Genomic DNA, 22,491 nt, shown 5'->3' with positions numbered 1-22,491 from the left:
ACTTCTTTTTTTCTTTTTCTTTTTTTTCTTTTTTTTCTCCTTAAAATTACTAACAAACAGTTTAAAACACAAAACCAAATCACTTTTCAAAACTACCAAACATACATACCACCACCTTTTCCTTTGGATTATCCAAGGCGGCAAAATTGCGGCCTCTCTTGAGTTTGTACAAATTAGTTCTCGAATTCAATGGGCCAAGTATGCATATCATTCCGATTAAAATTGACATTTAGGAACCCGAATCCAGATTCAACACCCGAACCACAAATGCAGCCCATGGGTTAGAAGTATCAAGATCCCCCCTCAAAATACCTATAAGAGAAAAAATAATTGAACCCATTTATGCAGGAACCCATGCATGTATTAGTTGACACTAGAGCATGAATGGGTTTCTCCATTTATGCAGGAACCCATGCATATAAATATTTCTCCATTGATGCATGAGTTCCTGCTTCAATTATTTTTTCTCTGACAAATTGGTTCAATTTCCTGCAGAAATGAAGTGGGTTTGTGCAGAGGAGCAGTGAAAAATATGTAGTGAAATGGAGGACTGCAGTGAAATTAGTGTTCGTGCTATTTTGAAGTGAAAAATACTATGGAGAAACACTACCAAATACTATGGGGAAACACTATCAAATTGCTCTAGCTTTTTCATTGGGTTTTTTTAATTTTAATTATAGGATATAGAGAAGTTTATATAGGATTTTGGAGAGGCACTGCTAGTGTCGTTGGACTTGCATTTTATCATGTAATTCTAGAAAGTAACATTTACTTCTCATTGGGCAAAGTAATGTAATCCCGGAAAGTAAGGTAGTTTTGGAAACTTGCATTTTATAGCTGATTTGAGTATTTTCTTTTGTTGGTTGTTCATTTGCAATTTACTATAATTTTGTAGCTGATTTGGGTATTTTCTTTTCCTTTGGATTATCAAAGGCCCAAAATTGCGGCCTCTTTTGAGTTTGTTAGTTCGTATGCAAATTAGTTCTCAAATTCAATGGGCCAAGTTTGCATATCATTCCAATTAAAATTGACATTTTAGGAAACCTGAATCCAGATTCAACACCCGAACCACAAATGCGGCCCATGGGTTAGAAGTATCAAGATTTCCCCCCTCAAAATACCTATAATAATAGGCTATGCTGTTTTTTAAATAAAATAAGTAAGAAAGAAACAAAGATTCGATGCGATAATAAAGCTTCTTTAATCACAGCAAGTAGCAACCAATAACTCATGTCCACCAATAGTTAAACATCAAAGAAATATGCCATGCAATGCAAGCATGCAACCGAAGCTGTTCATTTGAACAGCCGACGTCATCAAAAAAATTTATGTTAAGCAAAGAATTAGAACAAACTGATTGGGGGTTAAAGATGGTGCTCTCTATCAACTCCTCACATTAGTGCCTTAGAGAAGGCAGAAATTCCTACCACTGTTACCTCACCTCTCTATCAACACCCCCACCCCCACCCCCCTCCCCCCCTCTTCTCTCTCTCACTGTTTCTTTGCGCAAGGTGGCTAATCCGTTCAAATGATGAAAGATGATTCAATCACTCCTAACTTTTAAAGTGGCCAAACCACCCTCAATGACACCAAAGTAAGTAGGTGGTTCAGCAACTATCAACTAGCCTTTAAGCTGGCTTAGCCACCCCCTGTGACCAACAATGACCAAAGCGTCCAAAAGGTGAGGAGGTACTAAAGAAGCTAAGGAGAGGAGTGGTGGGGAAAACAGGTAAGTAAAAATATACACCCTCCCCCACCCCACCCCACCCCCCCACAACAAAAAAAAAAAAAAAATGAGGACCCCATGCAATATCTTAGGAAGAGAAACAAAGCTGTGTATGATGTCCCAAAAAAGGGACCAAAAAGGGAAACCATTGCCTCAAGAGAAACCCCACATTCTCAGAAGAAAGTTGTTTTCATGGAAACGATCGACGACAATTCTAAAACATCCAAAATCCGCACAATGCGGTTAATAGAGGAGAACAAAATTCAAATATTGTAAACAATAATGAGAGTACACAAACGATTGTGAGTTGCAAACACCTACTACAACATATAGGCCACACTAGTGTCACTACCTTAAACCCTACCAAAATTGTCTCCAAACTGTGTTCAAAAGTAGCAACATTCAGGGCATAACACCCAAAAAATAAAAAAGTAAAAGAGAATAATTTTATAAAAAAAAGACTAAGAAAACAAGCCTCTCATTAACCAATAGCTTCTAGCACTTTCAGCGTCTCTGCCAACCCCCCAGCATAGTAAGCTCTCCTCATTTTTCTTCACCAAGACCATTCTCAGTTTCCTCAGCACTGCAACCCAAAAGAGAACAATTTATTATAAAGTTGAATGCGTCATTACATGCTTTTATTGTAAAAACCTAATGTAATTTTTTTTCTTTCTTTTTTACAGTTCTCCAGTTACATGCTCTTAAAGTAGCAAATGTATTTTGACAAAAAAGAAAGAAAAAAAATATATAGTATGTTGCATTTTTGCACAGGTGTTTGCAGCAAGGTCGTCAAAGGCCTGCCCGAGACTTTTTACTGCTAAATGAAAAATCAGAAACAATTTAAACAACAATCATCAATTTTCAGAGTGACTAATAACAATACAAAACCAAGTGATAAATAATAAAATAAATAAATAAAGGCTCTAGTGTTCTTTCAAATTTTGAATGCTTCCAGCTTTCCAATCCATGGGAATGTGTGCAGATGTAACAGTTAATATTAAGAGGTGTGCCAAAGAGCCAGATAAGCAGATTGTTAATTGAAAAGTAGATCAATAATTGACAAAGAAGAGACACTTAAGTTGAAATTATTTGTTCATGTTACTACAGGACCATATAACCTACAATTTTTACACTCTACAACAAAACATCTACACCATTCATGCCTGTGTATCTCAAATGGGAGCAAATATAGGTTAAATGCAACACGAAGCTGTGGACTGAGAACCAAAAAAGGTCCCCGAACAAGAAAGGCTTCAGAAACAACCTTAACCATTTGCAAAGTCCAAGTGTTAAATATGATGCACTCATAAGATAGAACCAGAGTTAAGCCATCAACGACTATGAACTGAATAGATGCATGGATTCCAACTGTTGATAATAGCAAATCAGCAAAATCAAGCAGCAGCAGGTATAAATACAAAGATAACATGTTTTACTTCGTGCATAGAATAGGATCTTGTCCCTCATTCACTTTGGTTTACTATAATCCTAAGGTCCCCTCTCATGGTCGCCTAGCGCCCACCTTCAAAACCAACGCAATGCCTCAAAAGGTCACTTAATGTCTCCACACATGGGAACCAAGGCGGTTGAAATGATGCTTAAACAACCTTTACAAATGCGAGAACCGCCTTTCTTCACATAATTCCCTCTAGACACAAATATGATAAAAATGCAAACACTCCCTTAAGCCCAACAACCCAAAATCCATTTCCTGCTCACTGAAACTCAAGGAATTAACCCAGCTCCTCTTTTCTCTGAGCATTAACCTAAAACTTATAACACAAACAATTCCTATGCCTAGGAAGCAATATACTAAGACCAATCTACAGCATTGCATAGAGAGCAATACAAAACCAGCGATATGATTATTATTATTATTATTATTATTATTATTATTATTATTATTATTATATGAATAGAATTTGAAAGCAATTAAAAAAAAAAGCAAATTATAAACAGAATGCCTGATAGCAAATTACTCAGATGAATTGAGCCACAAAGATTCCTAGTCTAACAAAAACAGTTCATCCAGTGATCAATAACAATTGAAAACCAACGAAAGTAATTATCTTTTGCAATTGTACAGTAAATAGACCAATCACAGAGCCGACTCAACAAACCTCTCAGGCTGAGATTCCACCGCTTCTGGCTTCCTCCAACTCCGATTATCCTCTGCCACCGATGCCGACCAGCTGTTTCCAAGGCCAAAACCTTTCTTCCCGAATCCGTCCCCCTTCATCTGCGCAGCCTCCTTGATCTTCATCGCCTCCAGCTGCTCATCAATCTTCCTAGGATCCTGCCCTTTCTCCGCCAGCACATCCTCTCTCGGCCTAGCCTCGCCAAATGGATTGGAGCCCCGCGAGGCGGGCTTCGATGGCGTCACCGGCCCCTCCTGCTTCCCTTCGCTCACAGGCAGCGTCCTAGGCTGCAAATTCAGCCTAGGCCTCTCTGTCCCTGTGCTCTCCTCCTTCTTCATCCTCAGCCAATTCTCCGCATCAGCACCGCCGCTCGAGGCGAACCCTACCTTCCTCTCCCCGCCGTTGGATCTCCGCCCCTCCGTCGGCGACACAATGGCCTTCCTCGCTCCCCAATTGTCAGAATCATCGGCCCGAGACTGCGAATTGAAAAACCCTCCTCCACCTCTCTCTCGCTCCCTCCGATCGAATCCATTGTTTCCGACCGTCGACTTCTTCGCCGCGCCCCAATCGTCGGTCTCATCGGCCCGAGAAGGCCCCGATTCTTTCTCCCTATTAAAAGCACCGTTTCGGCGGGGCTCATCGGAAACCCTAGAGGACCCCCAGCGAGAATTCGAGGACTCGCTGCCGTTGGAGCCGTAGGATTTGAATCCGCCGCCGATTCGGCCGCGGTCGCGTTCCAGCTCCTCAGCTGAGCGCTCGCGCGGGCCGGTGGGGAGAGCCAGGAGCTCTTGAGTAGTGAGGCCCTGAGGCTTTTCCGGACGTTGGTAGGTCGTCTGAGTCGGCTTGGCGGCGGTGAACTCCGCAAGCGAGAGGGTTTGGCCCTTCTTCTTCTTCGGCTTGGCGGCGGCCACGGCTAGGGACGGGAAGTCCGCGAGCGGCTCGCCGGGAATCCCAGAGTTCGATTGTTGTTGTTGGACCTTCTCCTCCTGTTGCTCGGCCTCCAAGGCCCACGCACCAGGCTTGGCCCACGGAGACACCGTTGCGGCCATCGCGTTCTCTCTTCGCTTCTCGCTGTGGATTTCCTCTCTCTCTCTCTCTCTCTTCGCGTGTGGGATTCGTTTGTTGGGAGGGAAGAGTGGGTGTAGGGATACATATATATAGGTAGGGAAGTGGGATTGGATCGGGCGGTGGAGGATAGGTGTTATGGAATGGACGGTGGCGTGGTGCGTTTGATGGATTCCTAATCCGAACGGGAGGGTAGTGGGGTTCGTTTTACGGTTGGGATTGGAGGTTTAGGACAGGTTTTGGGTCGGATTAGGAAGGTGCAAAGTAGAATCTTATTCGATTACCGTAGGCAATTTGGATATTCTCTTGCTTTTATTCCAAAATAATGACCAAATTTTTGCTTATTATTATTCCTCATTCTGGTAGTAATAATACGTTTCCTTCTTCTTTTGGTTTTTTTCTTTTTTTTTTCCTTTTTTTGGGAGTCAATGCTAGTACAAAGTATACAACATTTTGTGATAATTTTAGTAATTTTATTTAGTAGATTATTATATGAATATTATAAGATTAGAATTAAAATGATATGACACGATAAATTTGTCCTGGTTTTTTGTTTTTTTATACAAGTTCATATTTTCAAAGTGGTGTGATTTGAAATTATTCTAACACTAGACCGAAGATTGGAATCTCCTTAGTTGGTAGGTCACGAGAATCCAATAACTACCTTATTTTTTAAGTGACATGCTGGTGTAATAAAAATATACATGTAACAATATTTTACGTGACAGCCTAATCACGTGACACAAAATTTGTAAATTTTTTTTTTTAACCGAAAGAAATAAAAGGGAAAAGTATAAGTACTGTTGGGGTCACTTTTGAATCTAAAGAGTAGTTTGATAAAAACGCATAGCACCTAAAAAGTGCTACATGGCTTAACCGTTAAGCCCACGCTGAAAGGAAATAAATTTTTGCAGTTTGTGGGGTTTAGCTCAGACTCTGAACAATTATATACTCAATGAAGCCATGCACCGGCCCATTTTACCCACTGTGAAAGAATTATCCAATTGAGTTTTACTTAAAAAAGATTCGTCAAAATTTGATAATTCACAAAAGAACAAAATCCTGCAGCCTAGTCCAGGGCGGAGAGGTTTTTGGTTCCAACCAAAATGTGATGTATAATGCTAAAAAAAATTAAAATTAAAAAAATTTAAAAAAAAAAGCTCATCCAACAGGTTTTTACAACTCATCAAGCATGTGTTGGATCCTTTAATTGTGTGATTATACTGACAATATAACAGCTAAAAAAAAAAAAAAAAAAAAAACTCGATTAGACAAACTCAAAAGAAGAAAAGAATGGAATGATACAAACCCCTAACTTCAATTTATTTAATGGGGAAAAAATAAAAACACAAATTTGTACAGCCAAAAAAGATCATGAAGCCTGCCACGATCTCACGTTAGGCATCCCACTGCCTCTGATACAGCTCTGTAACCCCCATCTGAGTAGAGAATAGTCCATCATGCGAAGATTCTGGTGATCGGAGGATCTTGTCTCCTGGCTTGTGAAGAACGGAAGCGGATGTTTCAGCCGGACCATTGATACCCGAAGTATGTCCAGAGAAAACAAGGAGCTTCCAACTCTACTACTCTTAACAGCAGCCGCGGGTTCCTTCATTGCTGGGGAATCATGTTCTCTTGTTTGAAAGAAAGAAGAAAAAAAAAACAAACAAACTCATTGTTCAAGACCATCTGAATTGTGTATGGTGATCAGATGTTCTTCTTCAAAACCTTTCACTGAATCCCCACTGACGTACCATGTTACAGTCCCTGCAGTGAATACCAAATGTACCATCATAAGCTAAAGGCATGATAATGGCAGAACACCCCTACTCAACCCTGAATGCATGTACTGGATACTTCAGCCTTTGTAAACCATAATAAGTTCTAAATCCAACTTTAAGATTGTAAGGAGGACAACTCCCGGAATATTGCAATTAAAATAACTATTACAGCAGCTTTTCAGGTAGAGTATTACTACATACTCAACTCTCATCTCACTCTCATACAATTAGCCTGATGTGGCAATGCTCATAAACCTTTAAATTAGTCATTATTAAAAAATAAAAAGACAAAAAAAAAAAATAAGGGCTTATAAGTACTGCCACATCAGCCCAGTTGTATGAGAGTAGGATGAGAATTGAGTATTTAGCATTACTCTTTCAGATATTATGGGGATCCTGACGTGTAACAGAAATAGAGAGAACAACACTGTTCTTTGTCAGGATGGCAAATCAACAAGCTATCGGCTGCTCTACCCAGAAGAAACTAAGATTAAAAAATTTGGCATAAAAAGTGGATTAGGTAGTTAGACCATTAGCCACACCATAGCCACACACGGAAGATACTGTTATATTGTTTTCACTATAAGACGTGATATTCTGAGATGACATTCATCACTGGACTGGCCTGGGGAACAAGTCCACAATCAATCAGGATGTAGAACACAGTCCAATATGGTGGCTAAACCACAGATACTAAGTCAGCAAAAAAGAATAGTACAGAAGAACAAGTATATGAGGGTAATTTTCTCATTGTAGTCGATAGGAACCGCCAGTACCTATGTCTTGAAGATTAACCATATATCTAAACAATAATTCAGTCCCGCTCCTTAGCAAACAAAGACGTCTAAGAAGATGGGACAGAGCCTGCCATCCCCAAAAAAACCATAGGAGCAGCCATCACCCCCCCCCCCCCCCCCCCCCCCACCCAAAAACTTACAAAAAATTAATAATAAAAAACAAAAAACATAGAAAAGAACACGTGATTAAAACCCTCATTCTAAATGACTCAGACTAACCAACCAGGATCTTCGGGCATTATTTGGTTTTCTGAAATCTCAAAAAGTTTCCTTCTGAGGCAATGTGCTCAATATGCTACTCTGACAGCTATATTATGCCTACAAGATTCAAGATTTTGACATGATATTCAATGCCAATATGGACACTTTGTCTTTGCTGCAAAATACACACTAACCAACCAACTGGCATCAACTTTTGGTCCAGGGGTGATATAGATTACGCAGAAATCAAGTTTCATTTTTGACATCCCCAAGATTTGTGCCAAACACCTGTAGTCTTATTCTCAGCGATTCTTTTGCACAAGAATGGTATAGGTTTACCAAATGCCTAATGATTTTAGTTATACTATTAATTGGACTTCAAAGCACAACTTTAAATGGGGGTCACAAAAGAACATATCAACCACTATGGACTAGATCTATATCAGATCAAAGGTGAAAAAAGCAAGCATTTTTAGAAGAATTAAGTCAAATTGTACCTTGTGTAGGAGGTGGTTCCTGTTCTCTGGTTGCATGAAGTATGATTGTTCCTGAAAGCACAGTGATGAATCCACATATCTCAGAAGCTATGCTGCTGACAGTCTGACCTGACCAATCCTACACAAGACACAGGAAATAAAAGATTTCAGCTCACTGTTCCTTGGTACGTGTGGTGCTTGTAAAAGCATAATGTAGATTCAGAAGCACATTCCTGGATACGTTCGAGATTCTTACCTTGAACATTATGGCACTAGCGATGATAGTCAGAGTTGTGAACATAACATAATATACTGGAGAAACAATTGTTGCACTGAATGTATCCAATGCCTGAAATTAAGATGCCATAATCACCAGCCAACATGAGAATTCCAACCAGCCCTTTCATTTAGAACTTAAAACATTTCTACAAAGACTTGGCCTAAAATAAAGGCCAAGAAACCAACTTAGTTTGATGGAAAACTAGTAAGATAGCCATCCAAGCAGCATTAGTTATTAGAAACTTGAGTTTCTACGAAGTGGCATCAAAATATTCAATATTTTGCACTGTTAGCAATACAGTTCCACTGAAAACCTTAACGACTAGAACAGACAGCTGCATGCATGAAGTACCTAATTGAAGCCAACTTTCAGTTCTATGTGCCCAACGTACACTTCTGTCTACAAATTTCAACAACTGGAATTTACAATTTTCATTAAAATTCCAAATTTATGACTCATGCTGGATGACTGTAAAGCATATAATAATAACATTCAAGTATTGGTAAAGTTTAAATGTTCTGTATGCTGTCTCCAAGACTCTTGTACTCAGTTAGAAAAGAACAAAGCATCAATCTCTTCTTTGTTAAGTCCTACAGGAACACATTATAGTAGAAAGGTGACAAATAAATGGATAGGATCTGATAGACAACAGAAAGCAGAAGCCCTACATGATAATGCTCTCAAAGCTTTAGGACATTTGCCAGTGTTGGATTGCAGTCCTCTACACAGCAGGAGTAGTCTTCATCAAAGCAAGCCCAAACTTTCCTATACTCAAGCTAGGAGGTTTTTATAAAAATGAGAGTAATATTCATGGATTTTCCAAGGGCAACTAAATAATCGACTTGGATTTGCAAAATCTAATATTTGATTTTGTATGCCAAATAACTATAGTTTGCACACTAGGTAGAGGATAGATTTTGCATCACAAGATTATTAGGTACTCTGATAGCAGCAAAGTGGTTTTTACAGGTACAGACATAAATCCAACCAGTGAATAGTATCACTGCCAATGTAATAACACCACACTCACCTTGTTCAGGTAATTTAGCTGCGTAATGACGCAGATCACTGCAACAGTGAAGAAAAACCAAGTCTGAGGATAAGCTATTTGGCTTACACCCTCCAGCGTAAGTTTAATTGCAATTCCAATGGCCTTTATGCTTACAACCTGAAGCACAGTGCAGGAAGGTCTCAGAGACAAGAACCTAAGACAGTATTGATATTACACCATGAAATTTAAAAGCCATATGACCCTAATGACATAGAGCCTATGTATAGTTGATAACTTTAAAAATATAATTACCGTAAGTGAACCCATCAAAGAACAAATTCCCAAGTAGATCAGCATATTTGTTTGCCCATAGCGAGATTCAAAATGCAAAATCAAGGCCAGCACTATTGAAAGTGTAGCTGCAACATATATTAGAAACGCTGTTGAATGAGAAAGGAAAGGAGAAAAATTAGTAATCTGAAGAAAGTAAACATTTAATCAGAGATAACATCAAAGATTGAAAAAACGGGTTCTAAACTCCAAACACACATATTCATATATACCTGGTTGTGTTGCCAGATTCCAGATTTCTTCTACAGAAGTTGGAGTATGCTCCTGAGGTGCATGGATTACAATTACAACTGATCCCACAATGCAGGATATACATCCTACAATACCCATTCTCTGCAGACGTTCCTTCAACAAGAAATGAGCCAAAACAGCACTGCACAAATTCATCAAATATTTTTAAGTTATATACCACACTTCAGACAGGTTTCCCATAAGAAATTACCACACATAAGAAAAGCTCAGAATCATCCGCATTTACCTGATAATTATACTCAGTGCCCCAAGTGGGGTTACTAGAACTGCTGGAGCATAGACATAAGCCACAAAGTTTGCAACCTCTCCAACAATCACTATATTGTCCAGAAATATTAAATCATAAGATCAAATATTTTATCCAATTACATTTACCATCTCAAACATATAATTTATCAACTCTTGGTGCTACACTTACTTGTCACCATGCCTGCCCACCAAAGTGGCTCTACTAAATAAGTGTAACCTCCAACTCCTGCGTTAGTAAAGAAACAAAAAGTCAATAAACTGAAACAAAGAGGCATACTTCTCAATAAAATTAACTCGAGGATTGCCAGCCACATCACAATAGCTTATAAGCTACACAACAGTTATACTTTTCTATCTTTTTTTATGAGCGAAAAGTTGTGATAAATTTGATAATCATTTCAGAATTTTGTTAGAATCAGACAAAGCAAAACTAAACATTAAACGCAAGCCAAGCTAATACCCTTTTCCTCAATTCATAAGAATGATAGCTTCTGCTTAGTGCTTAACAAGTTGTTTCCAACAAAGGTGGGGTTGGGGGGGAGGAAGAATCTAATATTCGAGCCAATTCAATCACTTTTGAGGATTCAAAATATTTGCAACATCTTCTTATCTATCTTTCCAATTTTTCTAATTAACATCCAAAATTTCCAACTTCAATTACTGAAAGAAGATTTTTATTAAAAAAAATTTCTCAAATTAATCTAATTAAAAATCTATATAAGGCGCACACAGAGACAGATAAAATCATAATGGCTCGGTCACTATGCATCTAACTAGTACATTCAAAATTCAGATCATTTCAAAGCAAATAATTGAATTCTCAGCCAAATATGAAATTGGAAACAATCCGTGAGCGTATGACTAACCTGCACGAGTACCAGCGGCACCGGCGCGCTTGAGGCCCTTTTTCTTCAAGATGAAGCTGGTGCCGATGAAGACGCTCGACGCCACCGCCAGTATCAGCCCCTTCACATTGTCCGACGTCCCCATCTCTCTCTCTCTCTCGCCCTCTCTTTCTCTCTATCTCTATCAGAGTCTTCAGAAAAAACAGATATTAGGTCAAGGTCAGTGATTAGGTGAGGAAGAGCTTGAAATTTTCCCGCTAAAAAAGCGAGGCCCAATAAGAATTGCACAACTGTTTCTCTCTGCAACGCCAAGTGCCAACGAGAGAATCTGAAATCGAAGCCACGGAGAGAGAGAGAGATCTGAAATGACAATAAAAGCCTTCTCGACGAAGCAAATCGAAGCGAAGACTCTCACAGTGAGAGTTCGTCTTCGTCGTCTTGTCGGAAGTTTCCCATTCCTCGACGGGCCTAAGGCTTGATTTCCTGTGTCGCAGTGTATTTTCCTCAAGTTACACCGGGTCTCCGCATCGTATTTTGTGATGACGTGTAAGAGTTTCCACGTGTCGGTTAGTATGAACTTGATTTCTGCAAAACAAATACTAAAAACCGTGTGGACCTATTTCTCTGTTTTGGTAACTTTTTTAGGTCATTGTGGTTAACTGGTTATGAATTATGATGTTGTACAAAGCCCCCTGGCCCAAATGATTGTGGGTGGTGGTGGTTAATGTTGTCTTTTCCTTTTCTTTTTTTTTTTACTGAGCGGTGGTTAATGTTGTCAAATGACAAAAGTACTCACTTTGAAGGATATTACCGTATTATTTCTTTTATAGAAAATAAAAAATTAGGAAGAAAATTGAAAGTTATGATGGGTATGTTTGATAATTGATTATTTGACAAAGTATTTTGATGGAATACAAAGAGGAGAAGTGTTTTTTTTTTTTTTTTTTTTTTTGTGAGGTTTACATTTAAAATGGATTCTCGTTTATTAATGCTTTTTAGAATTTATTTCTTTTTTAAAAGTAACTTTAAATCTATTGTGAGTATTTTATGTGTTGAGTTATTTGTTAATATTTTTATTTTTTTAGCTTAAAAAAATCATAAAAAGCATTGACAAACGAGTTGTGTAAAACGCATTATCAATACGATATCCCGTTAAACCAAAAGGTTGGGATTTACAACAATTAATTTATTCATATTGCTAGCAATTTGAACAGTAATATAGAATCAACCTGCTTAAATAAATTTTAGACTGCTCCATTGTTTACTCGAACAGATGAATTATATATCATCTCTCTCACAATAGTTGTGCTACAATAGGAGGAGGCCTGTTTTTTTTGTTTGCACCGTGACTCTTGTGGATGCAGTTGGCTCACGGGGAGAATGAGAAAAGATGAAAATGACGCACCATACAATTAATGGACCGATGTCGCCCTATGTTGCCGGGTATAATCAAATATCAATTCATCTTTGAATTTTAGTGCTGCGCTGGTACAAATGGGTCACAAGCATGAGTAAATGTGCTTGATCTTTTCCTATCTCTATACTTTGTGCTACTATTGTTGCTGTTGACAGAGATTTAGAGCTTATTTAGGATTGTGTTTAAAGGATTTAAAATGTTTTTAACACTTAAAAAGTCCGTTTGAAGAAAAAAGTATTTGTTTGGTAAAAAAAATTAAAAATGTTTTTAAAGGTCCAAAAATACTAAAAATAGTCCAAACGCATTTTTGACAAAAACTTAAAAATAAGTCTTTTACCCAAAAAATAAACTTGCAACATATACAATACCTAAAGCCAAATCCAAATTCGTCAATGGAAAAGCTTGATAGGCCATGTTTTTTTAGAAATTAGTCAAATTACAACTTTAACAACTAGTAGCAAATCTCAAGAAGAGACAAGGATCTTTTCCATTTAAGTTAAATAGATAAATTATTTCATAGTCAAGATTCATCTATACCATTAAATATAACAACATTAAATCTTGACCATGAAATATAATTTTTTCCATTATGTGTACAAATTCATCATTGATATACACGATTTCTTTATTTTTTTATTTATGACAAGGAACCCCACAAGATAAGACTACTTCATGTACTTATCCGTGAAAGATAAACTTCAAACCCATGCAAGACGCTCCCCACATAAAACGGGTAAGACTTAACTTCACCGCAAATATGGCCCAAAATAATTATTTGTATGTGAAAAAAATTCAAAGTTTAGACCTAATAAGAATGCCACCAAATCTAATGCGGAACAAGATCCTCTTCCAAGAGTATTCGGTTAGTTATTTTTTAGATGTATTTTTGTCTTTTTATTTTTTTGAGAGAATAAAAATATCCCTTCAATATAATTAATTAGATTTCGTCGAGTTGAAAGCTCACTGCCATTTCCGCCAATTTTTTTTCTCTAGTTTTTTCCTGGTCTTGCCCCTAACAATGCCGTGTTGCGTTCATATACATACCATTCTGGTCAACAGGGTTGTTCTTTGACGACAAATGGTGGAGTTGCTTGGTCAGTTTTTTCTGCCTTATTTTCTTATGGACTGGCAAATGATTTTATTTTATTTTCTATTTTCTTATATTTGTAGGTATAAACACGAATGTATTTTTTTTTTTTTTTTTTTTTTTAGTGACACAAGAAAGAGATAAGATAAATTTTTAGTGTTACTTTCTACATATGTTTTTTTTTTTTTTTTTTTTTTTTTTTTTTGGGCTCCTTGTTTAGTTTAATTTTATTATGTAATATTTAGATTAATTTTCTTATTGTATTTTTTAGTCTACTTGGCCTTATTAAACTATAAATAAGTTGACATGTGTATAGTTTAGACACATGTAAATTATATCAGAACAAATGTCCTGAATTTGAACGTTGTATCCGTTATTTACTTCTCATTTAATTAAATATTTTACGTGTTAGATTTCGCTTATTAAGAAAAAGTTTGGGCCCACACGAGAGAGACAAGTATCCTCTTCATTTCAAATGAAATGGATAATATCTATTTTAAGGTCAGGATTCAAAATTAGTGCATCTTAACGATGTATATGAAGTCAATATTGACACGCCTTTTAAATAATTTAAACAATGTAAAATCATGTATACCATTAGACATGTCAACTTTGAATTCCAAGCATGAAATGAATACTTACCTATTTATTTGAAATTGAGATGACCATATTCCATAGGGAATGGTGTGTGTTAGAAAATTTATTAAATTATTAAATTTATCTATTCATGTTCGCTTAAAATTTTAAAATAAGTAATAATTTAACACGATTATGATCCCCCAAAGATTTTGTGATATTGGTTTTTTGGGGATCATCCATATTCCCAAGCATTTAGCGCCTTCTGGCCCAGCTTGCATTGACCCGATGCTGCTGCTCCATGCCCAAATCCAATTCAAGCCCAAACCGCATGCCCACCCATTCTTCCACTTATAGTTAACGTATGCTTCTAAAATTGAACCGTTCAAATCCTTTCCTCTTAGTTCTCCACTTATTCTTCCACTCTTTTATTTATTTATTTTATTATTATTATTATTATTTATTTATATTTTAGAAGTTGCAACTTTTTCTCATTTCTTTTTCCAATAACGACGAACCCAACTTGGCAAATCTGGGCACAGAGTTCCACTCATTAAGAATGTAGGCTGTGGATTAACTTGCTTATCTATAAAAATGCCAGTGAAATATATCCAATCAGCTTCAATAATTCAAAATTCTTGAGAAGGAGAGGGAGAAAAGCATAATGAAAAGGAAGCTCCCTTGAAAATGGCTTCTTGGAGGAAGCTTCCTTTACATGTATGTTCTACTTACTCTCTACAGTCTACACGTATATGTATCAAGAGATAATATTATCAAAGACGATACCGTAATCATCACTAATAGTCTTTCTCAACGGAGCAACAACGACGATTTTTGTATTATTAGTGACGACTAAAAGTCGTCGACTTTACTAAAGACCAAAATTTTTGTAGTGAGATTGAGACTTGAAATAAAGATGACATATTTCATGGCCTAAGTTCAATTTCAAATCCATAGAACTACCGATTCCATGGTTTGTAATTTAGATCGCCCAATTCTTATGTTTTCTCTTCCTTTCTGGGTTGTTGAGTGGGAAGGAATCGTATCAGTCACTAAAAGAAATTTAACAGCCTCCAATCACATGCTGACACGTGTTAACAAGTTGTAAAAGAATTGTAGGTCTATCATTTTTCTAGAGTTATCTAATCTGCATACAACACATGGGTATCAAATATGAAACAATCACAAACCATTCCAAGAATTGAAGCAACGGAAAATGCTGAAAAGTGGGTAATTCCCAGCATTTCCCTAACAATCGATCATCAAGCATTTGCTAATATTTTATTCAAAGGTAGCTCATCTTATATCATAATGAGAAGTCTTAGAACCACCAAAGTAAGACGACACTAAATAAGTTAAACGATAACCCAAAAGATAGATAGAGGCCTCAGGCCTATAATAACATTATTGGATGAAGTTAATGAGATGATCTAAGTTAGTGATATACCATGGCCTTCAAAGATATTCCGGATGTGGAAACCTTTTGGATCTCATTCACGAACTGAAGGGCATTGTCGACGACCTTTTTGTCATTGTCGTATAGCTCCACTGTAAACCGACCAACAGATTGGTCACCCATCATGATGTTGTAGAAAAGCTTAGGCTTAGGGCCAAGCATGTAGCTTCCTATAGAGGCGATAAATAGTGAATTAGTAACTATTAAATAGTCATTTAATGAAAACATATTGGTTAATATGAGAATTATAAACAAGTAAGGGAGATGGGGATTGAGGGCTCTATTGTTGCCCTTTGGGCTGAGATTGTCCTTTTAAGTGGACTAAGGTAAAGTTATTGGGATAGGGATTTTTTTTTATTTTTTTTTGTTGCAATTATTGTCCAAAGAAGAGGGAGACAGGAGAATTGCAAAAGAGTTTGTAGGAGAGGGCTGGATCCCCTCCAAATTCACTACCCAATTACAGAGGGTAGCAAAAATTGATTGGGAATCCTGTTCCAACTCACTTATAGAGCTCAAGATTGTAGAGATTATAGTGAAAATAAATTGGTGAATCATTAAAAAGTTGTTGATTTGAAAAATGACATTAAAAAAAAAAAAAAAAAAGACAACTTTTTTTTTTTTTTTAATCGGGATGAGTTGGAGAAAAAAATCACCCTAATGAGAACTAAAGTCATAAATGTCAAACCATAATTCCGACCATGTGTTTGCTTGTCCCTTAAACAACACTGCTACCAAAATCTTTGAGCATCTTTATATATGATGCATTTTAAGATGGAGATCCCGTACAATTAACTGCCAAGGTTGTTTGGCATCAATCTTCTGTCACCCCTAAAGTATTCACCAATTTGTTCACTCATCCATCACAAAGACAACAAAAATCCATCTTCAACCCCGGTTATAGACCGAGTAAAAATACCGAGGGTACTGACTATTTCTACTTTTGCAGCCATTTTTATGGACATGTATAGCGCCAAAAAAAAAAAAAAAAAAAAAGAAGAAGAAGAAGAGAGAAGATGATAAGCAAGTATGCAATCAAATCCAACGAAGTGTACAAACAACACCACCTTGCGAGGGAATCAATAACACCTCCACGCACGGCATACGAAAAAATGGTTCCCACGACCTCCACATTTCTTCAAACTGGACGTTGATAGAATATTAAGGGACAACTTCTCACTCATTAGTCATTACCATTGTAAATATGCCGCGAACGTCCGAGCATTATTAATCACTAGCCTACAACCCACTAAAATCAAAACATGTTATACTTCTCAATTTTTTTTTTAAAAAATTGGTTCTCAAATGATGTATCATGGAATTAGCAGGACATGTCAAATTGGATTTCCCTTTGTAAACCTGTCCCGTTTTCAATTAGGAAAAAAAAAGAAATGAACCTATTTAGCAAATCATATAGCAGATTTTGTATAGGATTAGTTCGAATCCAAAATCTAAAAGCACAGTAGCATCTTAAAGTCATCATGAGGATAGAAATTCAAATGATGTTCCACAGCATTTACAGGGGATGTCAATACATATGAGGTTGTTTGTCATACAATTGACTATTTAAATAATCTGCCACTATACACTATTCTATTACATAATACATTTTGCTCACTCGATGAGAGTGGTTACCTCTTTGGTTTGGTCGGATGGATGAGATATTGATGAGCTCACTCAATACAAGTAGAGCCCAAAGATAGTTGGGAATCTTAAAAAAACCGCACCCCGACTTCTCACCCGAACATATCAACTTCATACTGAAGCGGGGTCCAATTCAATTTTTTTTTATTCTTACCAACTGATACACCCACCAACCGAAAATAATAATAATAATAATTAAAATTTCCCCGATTGGTCTATTAAATTCTTGAAAATATGACCATCGCGGAGAAGAGACAATATTTTGAATGAAATATTCTTTTTTTAAAAAAAAAAAAAAAACAAATTTTCTAAAATATGATTGTTAGATAAAAATAAAGAAATAAATCTTTAACAAAATAATACACATTCTCCGGGTCAGATATTATTTTAAAAAAAATAATAACCCTTATTTCTCTCCCAATGGGCCTTTGTTTTAGATGATTCTCAACTCCAGTGATCAGTGGCCCGAATTTACATGTCCGCCGAGGACGAGGCACACAGCTAAAAGTTGGGCCCAAATAACAAAAAAGTAACACAAACTAAGAGCATCCTAGGAAATATAATCATAAAACAACTCATAAAAAAATCCAAGATATTTACGGAGGCCTCAACCTAATACGCACCCACACAACAAAAGTCGAGAGAATCAAGGGCATATATAACTAACACATATTCTTTACTCTTTTTTAAGCCTTAGGATCATGATTAATTTACGGAGCCTAATCTGGACCACAAATCCTAATTATTATCAAAGGCCATGAGACAAAAGTCACCATCATGGACAAGTCAATACTTATCTCTCCCTTGTCTTTTTTTTTTTTTTTTTTTTTTTTTTGAACGCCGAATCATCGAGAACTTTAACAAACAAATATCTAGCTTGTTTGATTCGTTGACTCCGTCGTCAACATTTATTTATTTCACATGAGAGAGATAGATAAATCTGCTTAAAATCTTGTAACAATTACAAACCGATCAAGGAATTAAAGCAAACGTTACGGATAATAAACGAAAAGCATGAGGAAAACGAAGAGCAGCATATTATTTAATGGTGGTAGTTCATTTTATCACACAATAAAAAGTCTCAGAACCACCAGATCTAAGGGTAACGAAAGCCCCCAAGTCCCATAAGACTCTTAAAAAAGAAAGAGCACCATGACCATACCGACAACCACATAAGGCTAAACGACGTTAAAAAAAGAGTTAAACGACACTCCCAAGTAGATGAAAAACATAGTAGTATTATTAGATAAAGAGTTAAATCAGATCTAAGAGAGTTGACCACAGTCGGCGACGACAACGGTCTTGGCGGTCCTGCCGGAGCTGGATCCGACCTTCTCGATCGCCTTCACGATGTCCAGGCCCTCCACGACCTGTCCGAACACTACGTGCTTGCCGTCCAGCCACTCGGTCTTGGCGGTACAGATGAAGAACTGAGATCCGTTTGTGCCGGGGCCGGCATTGGCCATGGAGAGGATGCCGGGGCCGGTGTGCTTCCTGATGAAGTTCTCATCGGCGAACTTGGCGCCATAGATGGACTCGCCGCCAGTGCCGTTCCCGGCGGTGAAGTCTCCGCCCTGGCACATGAACCCGGGGATCACCCGGTGGAAGGATGATTTCTTGTAGTGGAGGGGCTTGCCGGAGCGGCCGGTTCCCTTCTCACCGGTGCAGAGGGCACGGAAGTTCTCGGCCGTGCGGGGAGTGGTGTCGGCGTAGAGCTCCATCACGATCCGGCCAGCGGGCTGGTTGCCGATCTCCATGTCGAAGAAAACCTTAGGGTTTGACGCCATTGAAGCAGAGATTTTGATGTTCGATCAAAGATTAGCAAGAGAGAGAAATTGCTTAGGGTTTTGAGGGGACGAGGAAGGTTTATATAGGGGTTGGGACATGGGGATTGTGTCTGTAAGGTTGGAATGAGCCGTTGGATGAGGACGCGTGGGGGGATCGTGACGGTAGTGGGAGTAACTATGGTTAGGTTAGGTTTTGACTAGTGTTAGTGTAGGAGATTCGAGATATGACGGTATATGCTCTTCGTCATTATTCCGGATAAGGAGCGTGGACTATTGGACTGTGTGGGAGGGACGAGGGAAAACGACGCCGTTTGAAACGGCTCTGATTTGAGGGATTCATGAGGTATACATAAATAGTACACTTGTCAGCCATTTTCTTCGATGCGAGTTGCCACCTGCCTTTGATTGAAGAGAAATGCTTTTAGTGCAATAAAAATTTATTTTTAGCCCATAAAAGTTTTTTTTTTTTTTTTTTAAAGAAATACATTTTAATTTCATTGATAATAATTATAAGTATAAAACTCTTACATCGCAGGATCACAAAGCCCTGAAAATGCAAATTATAGCCGAAGCTATAAGGATACAACATTACCTAAAACCTCTGTTAACCTATGACTAGTTTTCAATTGAAATAACAGATCTGCATAAGACAGAGGCAATCCAATGCATAAATAGCGCAAATTCCTCCTCGACCCAAAAGTCAGGATGAAGTTCACGTCCACAACTCGAAGGTTTGGACTAAAATTCACATCCACGACCTAAAAGATATGGACCAAAGTTCAGTTCACATCCAAACAGGCAGATTGAGTGGCCAAGCCTTATTACAAAACAGAAGTAAGAAAACCGAAATAAAACGTGGGAGAACCAAAGAGGCAGGGCCTTATTATAAGCAAATAACAGAAATGAAATGCATACAGGAAAAAAACATGAACATAGACAATACAAGGAAAATAAAACAAACGGGAACAAGCACACACAGCATAGATGCCGATTGTGCACTCGCCGGAAACTGACACCGGAAGGGAACGATGGAAGCTCAACGCGGTGGGGACGTGGAAAAAGCCCAAAACAGTGGACGGAGGGTAGCAAAACTGATCACCAGCTGGTCGAAAAACTGATCGCCAGCAGGGGATGTTGAAGCTCATCGCTGGAGGGGCACGAGGAAAGACCCAGCATTGGACGGTGGGCGGAGGAGATCGGCGGCGAACACAAAACAAAACTGGGGGGAGTCTAAAAGAAACCCTCAAAATCAGCACCCACACCGAGTGGCAGACAAGCAAGGCTACAAGAACATCACACAAAAAACATAGCAAAAAAAAAACAGAAAGGAAAGGAGTAGAAAACAACCAGAGAGCTTCGCCAAGGACAAAAGCAGAACAAAGAGGAAGGTGCGGCAGAGAAAGGGTAGGGAGGAGGCAACCTGGGCCAAGGACATCAAGTAAACTACTGGCACCCGATGCAAGGGCAAGCGAGGGTGAGGGGGCTTACCTGAGGCTGCGACGCTAGAGAGAAAGTGAGAAAACCCTAAGGCTAGTTGAGAAACAAAACCCATAAAAGTTTTAGGTGGTAAGAGGTTATAAACTCCATTCATAGTTGCTGTGGCCCCACCTATTGATTTGCCTATGACCTCTGGCCACCTAAAACTTTTATGAGCTAAAAATGGTCTTTTTATTGCACTATAGCATATCTATTGATTTAATAAAAGTTGGTTGTCCCCCAAGGTTAGCTCAATCGGCTATGGACCATGTCTAATGAAGTGGACGTCACTAATTCGAATCTCCCTCCCTTTTCCTTGTGTGTAAATGTAAAAAAAAAAAAAAAACCGAAGTTGTCTACATTTCTATCAACCGAAAAATATATTTGTTTTTCCTAAAACTTAAAAAGAAAAATAAAATGCCAAATTCGGAATTTTTTACAATTGATTGACACATACATATTTATTTGCGGGTATCATACAATATTGGAATCTTTAGCGTTGAAAAAAACACACATTGAAATTTTTAGAACTCCTTAAAGCATTTAAAAGTCCTTATTACTCTACTCTACGATTCTATTCTTCTTTTTCTTTTCTTTCAAAAAGGATCATTATTCTTCAATTGCATCATACTTCACTTTCGTAAAGGAATAGGGATTCTTCTTAGCATTCAAAATTTCATTTATATAATAATTCATTTAGAATCATGCCCATGCCCAAAATCTAACATTATTCACTATGTATGACGCGGGAAGATTGAAACCTTTGGATAGTTAGCCATAAAAAAAATTTCTTTTGAAAAATTCTGACAATGTTTCCTAACGGTTATTTTTCGTTTGAAAGTCACATTGTTCTCAAACATATTAACAAATAATTCAAAACATAATAACACTCTTTATGAACAAATAAAAATTCACACCTACTTTAAAGAGTATTTTGACAAATTAAATAAGTGCTTAACTTTGTACACGTGGAGCTGACTTATTATTTAAAACAATTAAAAAAAATTAGAGTGTTCGTGTGACCACCCTTAATAAAAAAAAAGGGGGTGATCATGCATCTACATCTGACATTGGCATAGGCAACGGCAACAACCGCCACAATAGGCTAGGAGTAGCAGTACATCGACCTCTCTACTCCATTGAGAATGGTTATGTAACTACTCTTTTATGTTAAGGTTAACTACCTTTTTGCCCTCTGTGATTTAACAACTTCATCTTTTGCCCATAGAGTTTAGTTTTTATCACAGGAAGTACGTTAGATTTACTTAAAAACGGACGAAATTTAGACTGAGGTACTATCTCTGTTTTTATGTAAACCTGAAGTATCTTCTGTGATAAAAACTAAGCCTTAGGAAACAAAAAAATAAAGTTATTAAACCACAAGGGGCAAAAAAGTATTTAACCTATTATTTTATTTTTTATAAGTAAAGATTCAGCTCTACATTAATTTGAAACACTGGTGCAGTATAGAAGACATTTTCTCAAATGTAAACCCTACCAAAAAATGCTTGTCAACTTTATATTACGTCAAAACACTTTTTAAATGAAAAACCAAAATTAGTCTATTCCAACAAGAGAACACCTAAAAAAAAAAAAGTACTTGTTGATCGATCTAAAAGAGATTCTAAATTTGGACAATGCCATTCTAGGTGGTAATGGAACCTTTTGATTGGAGTAATATATTGGACATGAATTGAGAACACCTGTTACTAGTCCTAGTCCCTCTTCTCTACTCTTCTTCGAAGAAGATACTAAAGAAGAGACACTTTCTTGGCCAAGCAAAAGAGCCCCGAGAAAGAGTCCAATCAAGCCAGGGGCCTACTCAAGCAAGAGCCCTGCTAAGACAAGAACGCCCCTCTCACAAACCCTTATTATTACCCCCCTCCTCTTTGGAGGGAA

General features: G+C 37.6%; 3 protein-coding genes across 4 annotated transcripts; all 3 read right to left on the bottom strand.

Annotated features, from left to right (window-relative positions):
• Positions 1-1,973: 1,973 nt before the first annotated feature.
• Positions 1,974-5,003, bottom strand: LOC132167867 (glycine-rich protein). The gene is made up of 2 exons (XM_059578905.2): positions 3,847-5,003; positions 1,974-2,309 (listed from the first exon to the last, which is right to left on the bottom strand). The coding sequence occupies exons 1-2, from the start codon at positions 4,911-4,913 to the stop codon at positions 2,270-2,272; spliced, it is 1,107 nt and encodes a 368-aa protein (XP_059434888.2). The 5' UTR covers positions 4,914-5,003; the 3' UTR covers positions 1,974-2,269.
• A 1,097-nt stretch (positions 5,004-6,100) lies between these two features.
• LOC132181108 (magnesium transporter, putative (DUF803)) lies at positions 6,101-11,642 on the bottom strand. Of its 2 annotated transcripts, XM_059594180.2 has the most exons (9): positions 11,174-11,633; positions 10,477-10,533; positions 10,285-10,375; positions 10,019-10,179; positions 9,768-9,895; positions 9,495-9,632; positions 8,441-8,533; positions 8,206-8,323; positions 6,101-6,696 (listed from the first exon to the last, which is right to left on the bottom strand). In XM_059594180.2, exons 1-9 carry the CDS (start codon positions 11,295-11,297, stop codon positions 6,602-6,604), a joined length of 1,005 nt encoding a protein of 334 aa, XP_059450163.2. In that variant the 5' UTR covers positions 11,298-11,633; the 3' UTR covers positions 6,101-6,601. The 2 variants fall into 2 exon arrangements, with proteins under 2 accessions (XP_059450163.2, XP_059450172.2); XM_059594189.2 differs by lacking the exons at positions 6,101-6,696; positions 8,206-8,323; positions 8,441-8,533 and adding an exon at positions 8,565-8,879 and having other exon boundaries at positions 11,174-11,642.
• Positions 11,643-18,344: 6,702 nt separating this feature from the next.
• Positions 18,345-19,182, bottom strand: LOC132163213 (peptidyl-prolyl cis-trans isomerase). The gene has a single exon (XM_059573421.2). The coding sequence runs from the start codon at positions 19,114-19,116 to the stop codon at positions 18,595-18,597; it is 522 nt and encodes a 173-aa protein (XP_059429404.1). The 5' UTR covers positions 19,117-19,182; the 3' UTR covers positions 18,345-18,594.
• Between the last annotated feature and the right edge of the window lie 3,309 nt (positions 19,183-22,491).

The sequence above is a fragment of the Corylus avellana genome, chromosome 2, assembly GCF_965113065.1.
Source record: "Corylus avellana chromosome 2, dhCorAvel1.hap1.2, whole genome shotgun sequence".
In the NCBI taxonomy this organism is placed as follows: domain Eukaryota; kingdom Viridiplantae; phylum Streptophyta; class Magnoliopsida; order Fagales; family Betulaceae; genus Corylus; species Corylus avellana.
This window is presented reverse-complemented; position numbering and strand designations above follow the sequence as displayed.

Excerpts from the sequence above, each read along its gene's own strand:
- LOC132167867 (XM_059578905.2), bottom strand. The coding sequence starts at position 4,913 with ATGGCCGCAACGGTGTCTCCGTGGGCCAAGCCTGGTGCGTGGGCCTTG. Across the intron at positions 2,310-3,846 it reads GTGGAATCTCAGCCTGAGAG|TGCTGAGGAAACTGAGAATG; the intron begins GTTTGTTGAGTC and ends TTTGGGTTGCAG.
- LOC132181108 (XM_059594180.2), bottom strand. The coding sequence starts at position 11,297 with ATGGGGACGTCGGACAATGTGAAGGGGCTGATACTGGCGGTGGCGTCG. Across the intron at positions 10,376-10,476 it reads GTGGGCAGGCATGGTGACAA|TGATTGTTGGAGAGGTTGCA; the intron begins GTAAGTGTAGCA and ends TGGACAATATAG. Across the intron at positions 8,534-9,494 it reads AGCTAAATTACCTGAACAAG|GCATTGGATACATTCAGTGC; the intron begins GTGAGTGTGGTG and ends TCTTAATTTCAG.
- LOC132163213 (XM_059573421.2), bottom strand. The coding sequence starts at position 19,116 with ATGGCGTCAAACCCTAAGGTTTTCTTCGACATGGAGATCGGCAACCAG.